Source organism: Chinchilla lanigera, unplaced genomic scaffold, assembly GCF_000276665.1.
Source record: "Chinchilla lanigera isolate Chin_1 unplaced genomic scaffold, ChiLan1.0 scaffold00105, whole genome shotgun sequence".
In the NCBI taxonomy this organism is placed as follows: Eukaryota; Metazoa; Chordata; class Mammalia; order Rodentia; family Chinchillidae; genus Chinchilla; species Chinchilla lanigera.
The window spans coordinates 6,247,140-6,255,118 of NW_004955506.1; the positions used below are offsets into that span (position 1 = coordinate 6,247,140).

The following is a 7,979-nucleotide window of genomic DNA, read 5'->3' on the forward strand; positions in this document are numbered from 1 at the left end:
CACGAAACTGTCCCCTGGGCTCCCTCTCTCCTATTTAATGTGGGATTCTGAACTGAATTCTCAACTGAATTCAACTCTTCTAGCAAACATTAAATCAAAAAAAGACCAGCAGGGGGCACCCTCCCCCCGGCCTGGCTCTGCAGGTGAAGGGGTTTCGAGGAGCTTTCCGCTCTCCACTTGGCACCTGTTCCAGTGCCAGGGGACCAGAAATCGAATATTCTCCCTCCTACATGGGGCATCTGTGCCATTTGGAAATGGCACCGTCAAAATCAATAAACTGCTCAGGAACTCAATAATGTGCTGGCAGGACCAGCTCAAACTCTGCCCTCTGACGACTAATGCAAAATTCCTTAGAGCTTTGCTTTCTTCCCAGATTTGTCCTCCCTTGGGAAGCTGGGTATGGGTTCAACTGAAAGGATTTGAGGCTGTGGACCTCCAAATATTTTTAGCGGCAAAAACGCTCCAGCACACACCGGCAGGGGGCCGGGGAAGGCTCCACAGACGAGAAGTATGGGTGGGCGAGGGCAGCCTTGGCTGAGATCCGCTGGCTGGGGTCGTACTGCAGAAGTTGCTGAGAAGGAAGGAGGAGGAAGAGGCTGGGTCGAGGGTGCAGCCCCAGAACAGCCCTTCTCAAACCCAGGCCTCTACAAAGCCACTGCCCCCCAGCTCTCAATGGCATTCTCAGGCCGGGCATGGTGGTGCACGCCTATAATCCCAGCACTCAGGAGGCTGAGGCAGGTGGATCGTCGTGAGTTTGAGACCAGCCTGGGCTACAAAGTGAGCTCAAGGCCAGCCTGAAATAAATAGCGAGACCCTATCTCAAAAAGAGGAAAAAAAAAAAAAAGGCTCCCTCAGGATCTGTGTACAAAGGGTTCCTTCCAGTCCAGTTCTATGAGTCACCCAAATCTCCTTCAGGCTGCTGAAGCCTAGTTGGTCCCCTTTTGCACTGAGGGTTCCGGGCCCAGCCTGCCTCCCACATCCGTAAGCTGCCCCTAAACCTGTCCAGGTAGCACGCCTGAGGTGAGCGGGAATCCAAAGAGCAGGGAGAGAGGGAAGGAGTAGCTAACACGAAAAGAGGCCCTGCTTTCTGCCCTCAAGACCCTAACCCAGGCAGGATGTGGAAGCGCCTGCTGGCAGGGCATGTCCAGGATGGGGTGAGGAGCTTCGGCTGGAAGCCTGTGCTGTCCTGTAGGCACTGGGATGGTAAACAACACCCGCAGACTCTGGAGAGCTGGACACACAGCCTGAAGATGGAAACCCTGCCCTGCCTCTGCCCTGACACCACAGTAAAGACAAATGGGGCGCTGAGGCTTTGTAGACAAGCACAGAAGGCTCTGCTTGAAGCACTTCCCTGGGGTCCGGCCGTGGCCAGCCTAAGGGTCAGACAGCGCCACAGGAAGAGTGAGCAAGCAGAGCGGCAGCAGGGGACAGCCTGTGCTAAGCAGCCCTGTCTGAAGACCAACATAGTAGAAGGCACTACGCAGCAGGAAGGAAGCTTCACCTACAATAAGGTGATGAAGTCCACAGGGAAGTAATAAAAAACACAACGTGGAGCCAGGCATGGTGGCACACGCCTGTAATCACAGCAGCGGAAAGGCTGAGGCAGGAGGATCAAGAGTTGAAGGTCAGCCTGGGTGGCATAGCAAGTTTTGAGGCTGGCCTAGGTATGTAGTGAGACCCTGCCTCAAGGGGAAAAAAAAAAAAAGAAAAAGAAAAAAGAAAGGGAAGGAGGGAGAGTAAAGAAAAAAGAAAAAGAACATAAACCAGAAGGTGGAAAAAAAAAAAAAAAATCCCAGAAGGTGAGAGGTACTCTGCAGTGGAGCACTTGCCTAGTATATTTGAGGCCCTGGGTTTGAACCCCTCCACCATAAAACAAACAAAAACCATGGATGGCAACTAGGCAAAAGGGCAAATGGCATGGGATAAAAACAAAGCTAAACAAGCTAGCTGGTGGAACACACCTGAAATCACAGCACTCTGGGAGGCTGAGGCAGGAGGGTCACAAAGTCAAGCCCAGCCTAGGCAAGTCAGCTAGACCCTGTCTCAAATTTAAAAATTTAAAAAGGGCTGGGGATGTAGCTCAGTTAAAAGGCCCTGAGTTTGTCCCCAGTACTACAAAAAACCAAAAGAAAGCTAACCAGCTGAGTGTTTTCAAACAGAAAATGAACATTGGACTTATTACACAAGAGGTTTCCAGGTTGAACAATCAATACACAGAGGCAAGCCAGGTGTGTACAAGGGTCAGGCAGGAGACAGCTTGAGTCAGAAAGAGGGGGGGTTACATAAGAGGCTGCTGACAAAGGGGACAGCAGCCACTGGAGCCAGGAGGCTTTTCTTGTCCACTTGTACCTACCATGAGCAGGTCTTTGCCCTCTGACTCCAGATTGGGCACAATCTCCTCCAGCCCTTTTCTGGTCCACTTGGGGAAGGTGCCCTTATAGTCAGGCAGCTGAGTGACTCCTGGCCAGGTGTCTTCACTGGGTGTCCCCAGGGTTCGAAAGATACGAAAGAGCTGATCAATCTCAGAATCACCCGGAAACAGGGCTTTGCGAGTCACCTGAAACAGGGGGAAGAGACTTTGGGACACAGAATGAGTGGCCTGGAGGGAGGGAAAAGAGGGGCCTTCAAGATATCTTTCCCAGCGGCCGGGCGTGGTGGTGCACGCCTGTAATCCCAGCACTTGGGAGGCTGAGGCAGGAGGATCACTGTGAGCTCAAGGCCAGCCTGAACTGCATAGTGAGACCCTGTCTCAAAAAGACAAAAAAAAAAAAAGATATCTTTCTCAGGACTGTGCTAAGAATTCTAGATTTTTTTTTTTCTGGTACTGAGGAATAAACCCAGGGCCTTTGCACTGAACTACATCCCAACCCCTTTTTGTATATTTTTATTTTGGGACAAGGTTTGGCTACATTGCTAAAGTTGCCCAGATTGGGCTCAAACTTGTGATCCTCCTGTCTCAGCCTTCTAAGTGCAGGGACGATGGGTGTGCGCACTGCCATTTCTGTAATAAGGCTGACTTCCCCAGTCCCAGATACCCCTCAAGTCACCTCTAACAGAAGCATTAGTGAGCTCCAGCACCCTAGTAAAAAGACCCTGCCCCTGGCCTCCCTGGGGCCACGCCTGTCCCTTTGTCTACCATCTCTGCAAAGATGCAACCAATGCTCCAGATATCCACAGCTGTCGAATAAAACTTGGTACCCAAGAGGATCTCGGGGGCACGATACCACAGTGTCACCACCTGTGGGGACCAGAAAGCAGCAGGGTCACTCAGGGCATTTCAGGGTGGCAGAATGAACAGGACTGCTCCTCCAGCCCACAGCACACCTCGTGGGTGTAGGTGCGCAGGGGCACCCCAAAGGCTCGAGCCAGTCCAAAGTCGGCCAGCTTGATGTCTCCCAGCTCATTGATGAGCAGATTCTGGGGCTTCAGGTCTCGGTGGATGACCCGATGAGAGTGGCAGAAGTTCACGCCCTGCAGGAGCTGGAAGAGGTAGCTCTGCAGAAACGAGCAGAAGGCGAGGACTTGGGGGCAGGCGGCTGGCGGAAGTGGTCGGGGGGCGCCCTGCCCTCCCACCCTTCCCCCGAACCTTGACTAAGCGCAGGGGGAGCTGCGAGGCCGGGGTGGAGTCCATGTACTTTTTCAGGTCCTGGCTGAGGAACTCAAACACGAGGTACAGCTTCTTCTCACTGTGCACGACATCCAGCAGCCTGACGGGGAGATGCCAATCGGGAGGGGCCCCAGCTGTACCCCGGGACCGACGTAACTCCCCCACCCGGCCTGGCTCCCCCTCCCGCTTCTGCAGCTCACCTGACGATGTTGGGGTGTTTCAGTTCTTTGAGCAGGGAGATCTCCCTGATGGCAGTGCTGGGGACGCCCTCAGTCTCCCTGCAGGAAAAGAGTCACTGCAGGAACAGGCATGGTCAGGAGCCACGTCTGCCTGCCTCATTCCCACGTGGATGTGCTGTTCCCCAAGACGGGGAGCTGTGCGCCTTGGCACGTAATTCTCACCCACCCCGCTCACAGAGCGGGACCCATGCTGAGATGGCTTGGGGTGCAGAGAGGTGACGTAAGGAGAGGGAGGGGCTGCACCTTTGCGGCCACCCCGGTGCCTAGGCAGCACCTGGCAAGGCGGCTGAGTGCAACCCGAGACGAGGGGTGAATGGGGAGTTTCAGGCCGTGGGTCACCCTGGGGGTGCAGGGGCATCTACACCCCCAGCACTCACAAATCCAGCCGGATCTTCTTGAGGGCCACCAGCTGCCCGCTGTCCTTTTTCTTGGCCTTATACACCACCCCATAGGTGCCTTCCCCAATCTTCTCTACTTTCTGGAACACGTCCATGTCCGCAGAGCTGCCCAGGAAACAGGTGGGGCCCGGGGCATTCGTGCCTCACACACAGCATCCTTGCTGCCCGGTTCCAGCCTCCGTGTGACACCCTGCCCGGCCCCTGCCCAGGCTGCCCGGCTCCCTGCCCCTCCTGCCTGCACCCCATCCTCTGGGGAACCTGGCTCAAAGCCAGGGCTGCCCCTTGCCCAGTCCAGCCCCACCCGGCCCTAGGCCTCTTGCCCAGTGCTTGGCTACGGAGTGCAGGAGAGCCCAAACTTCTGCTGAACTCTCACCTCAGCCCAGTCAAGCTCCTGTTCTGGGGCAGAAGCCTTCTCAGAAGGGCTGTCCAGGACTGACAGATAGCACAGGGGTCAGGGGTCAGGAAGGGCTTCTAAAGCCACAGTCCCACCACAGACCACATGGTCAAGGCCCAGGGCCTAAGCTTGGCTACTTTGGCAATCCTCAGCCTCTTCTGAGGGAAAAACCTCAGCTGGGCAGCTACCCTGAGTCCCTGGCCCCCCACCAAGCCCCTGGGTACCCAGCACTCTCCCCTCAGACTCCCAGGATAGGATTCACCAGAAATGCTGGGCCGGAAGCAGCCTCTCGGCCAGACGGGCTGCCTGCCCCACAGCTCCCCCTCCTGGGCCCTGGCGGCGCTGCACCACACGTACACAAGATGGAGTCTGCTGCAGGCCTTTATTCTCCAGCACCTTCTGGAACCCTCCGTGACCCCTCCAGAGGCACAGCCCGGGGGTTCTGGAGCTGGGCTGCCTGTAGCCTCCCTGTGTGTGGTGGTGACACCAGCTCTCTGGGCTCTCATTTCTGGCCCAATCCCAAATTAGGGGAAGAGGCTGTATTAATCGTCTGCCCCCTCTACTCTCTGGCTCCAGACAAATGGCTGTCACTCAGGGAAGTGGCCACACTCTGCAGGAGGTCAGCAGCTCCGGGGCTTTGGCCTCAGGAGCAGGTGGGGGGGATGCTTGGTGCTGCTGTTTCCTATTGGCTGCTATTCCCCCGCTCTTGCTGGTACAGCCTCTGCTCCCGGATGGCTTGTTCTAACGTGTATAGATTCATCCCCTCCACACAGGTCAGCACTCGGGCCTTCACCACGGAGCCTCCATCTGAAAGACACAAACACCAGGCATTTGTGTGTGGTGGCAGACACCTGTGATCCCAGCTTTGGGAGGCTGAGGCAGGAGGAGCACCATGAGTTTGAGAGGCCAGCCTGAGCTTCATACTGAGACCTTGTCTCAAAAGAAAAAAAAAAAAACACACACACACAATGGAAGACACAAACATCACTGCACCAGCAGTAACAAATCCACAGGAATGTTAGCAGCACACTCTACCGATGCTTCTGGCTGTTTCCCTGACAACTTCAGGCTTGAGTTTTAACAGCCAGCAGTAGAGGCAAGAAAGATGAGACGCTGGCAGTTTGTTTTCTTGGGCCTCAGAACTGTGACTCGACCTGCCACACGCTGCAGCACAGGTTTGGAATTTAGGGGACAGCCTGAAAATTCCACTTCTCCAGGGAGGGGCTCTCTACTTCCTGTCTTTGCCACCTTCATTCCTCTGCCTCAGGCCCAAGTGCCCAGACTGAGGAGGGGTCTCATCACCATCCTAGCTCTGTGTTCCAAGGGAAGGGCTTCTTAGGACCCTGACACTGGAAATTGGGGCAAAGAGGAACCTTTATTCATTGGTTGACTGAGACAGGGTCTCACTATGTAGGTCAGGCTGGCCTTGAACTCACTGTATCCCAGGCTGGCCTCAAACCTGTGGGAATCCTCCTGCCTCAGCTTTTGGAGTGTTGGGATTACAGGCATGCGCCATTGTGACTGGCTTTGACATTTCGTAAATCTAAAGCACTGAGCTCCAAGCAAATTTGGCTCTGTGGGGAAAGTCACCCCACCCTTGATGAGGGGCTTGGTAGAGTCCCTAGCACATGGAGTGATGACCTGATTTATAATGTCAACCTCCGGGGGACTTAAAACAGGAAGGTCATCTTCCAATAGACAAGACTCTTCCCCCCACTTGTGTGCTCTTTGGGCATTTCAATGAATATACCCAATGCCCAAGGGACACTGTCCTGTCATCTTCTTAAGCAGTTTTGAGATAGAGGTGCTCTGGTTAGATAACGCCAGTCTAGCAGGTTAGCTTCCTGCTAGTCTAGGCCATTTAGCAATTTAACATAGCCTGAAGTAGAATTCAGAGCATCAGAACATTAGTGACGGCATGGTTTAGAGAGGAGTGAGTGTGTGACAACATCTGGATCTGCTTACGGTAGGTTGTCATTGTTATCACTCAGGCCCCTCCTGGACAGCCATTATCTGATCAATCAAATGGTATTTTTTGCCTAATCTCCACTTTGCCCTGAGAGGCTTGGGCCTCTGGGAAACACAGCCCTGAAGGGTGGTTTTTTTCTGTCTTTTTGAGACAAGGTGTCCTATGGAGTTCAGACTGGCCTTGAGCTCACTTTGTAGCCCAGGCTGGTCTCAAACTCGCAAGGATCCTCCTGCCTCAGCCTCCCAAGTGTTGGGATTACAGGCATGCGCCACCACGCCTGGCTTTTTTTTTCCCTGTCTTTTTGAGACAAGGTCTGGCTATGAAGTTCAGAGCTGAAGGGTTTTAACACCGCCCCCAACTAATACTGACTCATTTGTTTCCTTTTGGGTGGGGTGGGGTGAGGAGAGACAATGAAACTTTTTTTTTTTTTTGGTCTTTTTGAGACAGAGTCTCGATATGCAGTTCAGGCTGGCCTTGAGCTCACTTTGTAGCCCAGGCTGGCCTTGAACTAGCAATGATCCTCCTGCCTCAGCCTCCCAAGTGCTGGGATTACAGCCGTGCACACCACTACACTTGGCGAGATATCTTAAACTTGCTTTAATTCTCAGTGCCTTCATTCATAAATTGTACTTAAAAGTCTAAAATTCTTGCTGGATGTGGTGGCACACACCTGTAAATCCTAGCACTCCAGAGGTTGAGGCAGGCAGATCATTGCAAGTTTGATTTTTCTCCGGTACCAGGAATCGAACTCACGACCTTGCGCTTGCCAGGCAGACGCTGTGCCACTGAGCTAAATCCCCGGCCCTCATTGCAAGTTTGAGACCAGCCTCGGCTACAAAGTGAGCTCAAGACCCACCTGAACTGCATAATGAAACCCTGTCTCAAAAAGACAAAAAACAAAACAAAACAAACGTCTCTCTTTTTTTTTTTTGGTACCAGGAATTGAACTCAGGACCTTGTGCTTGACAAGCAGGCGGCAAGCACCACTGAGCTAAGTCCCTGGCCCTCCCAAAACAAAGAATCCCCATTCTTAAAAATAGAAACAGGGCTTGGGATTTACCTCAGCGGCACAGTGCCTGCCTGGGAAGCACGAGGTGGTGAGTTTGATTCCCGGTACCAGAAAAAAAAAAAACCCAGTACCGAAAAATAAAAATGGAAACAAAGGGCCAGGGATATAGCTCAGCAGCACAACACTTGCCTGGCAAGCCTGAGGTCATGAGTTCGATTCCTGGAACCCAAAAAAAATTAAAATAAAATAAAAATGGAAATAAAGCTTTTGTAAACGTGGAGGAGAGGAGGGGTTGAAGGGTAGGTAGGAGAATGGGGGAAAAAATCAAGTTATATCATGTACAGTTACAAATTCTCTGCGATG

At 53.2% G+C, this 7,979-nt stretch overlaps 2 protein-coding genes across 5 annotated transcripts in view; both read right to left on the reverse strand.

Annotated features, from left to right (window-relative positions):
• Positions 1–6: 6 nt before the first annotated feature.
• Positions 7–4,944, reverse strand: Cdk3 (cyclin-dependent kinase 3). Of its 4 annotated transcripts, none has more exons than XM_005407460.2 (9): positions 4,901–4,926; positions 4,618–4,676; positions 4,224–4,349; positions 3,808–3,885; positions 3,587–3,707; positions 3,325–3,495; positions 3,137–3,238; positions 2,354–2,557; positions 7–571 (listed from the first exon to the last, which is right to left on the reverse strand). In XM_005407460.2, the coding sequence occupies exons 3-9, from the start codon at positions 4,337–4,339 to the stop codon at positions 446–448; spliced, it is 918 nt and encodes a 305-aa protein (XP_005407517.1). In that variant the 5' UTR covers positions 4,340–4,349; positions 4,618–4,676; positions 4,901–4,926; the 3' UTR covers positions 7–445. The 4 variants fall into 4 exon arrangements, with proteins under 4 accessions (XP_005407517.1, XP_005407518.1, XP_005407519.1 ...); XM_005407461.2 differs by having other exon boundaries at positions 4,863–4,904; XM_005407462.2 differs by lacking the exon at positions 4,618–4,676 and having other exon boundaries at positions 4,901–4,944.
• Positions 4,945–5,006: 62 nt separating this feature from the next.
• The window catches only part of Ten1 (TEN1 CST complex subunit), a 34,530-nt gene continuing 31,557 nt past the window's right edge, over positions 5,007–7,979 (reverse strand). The window contains 2 exon segments of the mRNA XM_013505995.1: positions 5,007–5,330; positions 5,333–5,445. Of these exon segments, the coding sequence (XP_013361449.1) occupies positions 5,259–5,330; positions 5,333–5,445 (185 nt within the window). The 3' untranslated portion in view covers positions 5,007–5,258.

Coding starts and splice junctions, on each gene's coding strand:
- Cdk3 (XM_005407462.2), bottom strand. CDS start 4,339: ATGGACGTGTTCCAGAAAGTAGAGAAGATTGGGGAAGGCACCTATGGG. Junction 3,708..3,807: donor AAACACCCCAACATCGTCAG/GTGAGCTGCAGA, acceptor TCTCCCCGTCAG/GCTGCTGGATGTCGTGCACA. Junction 3,239..3,324: donor TGCGCACCTACACCCACGAG/GTGTGCTGTGGG, acceptor TGGTCCCCACAG/GTGGTGACACTGTGGTATCG.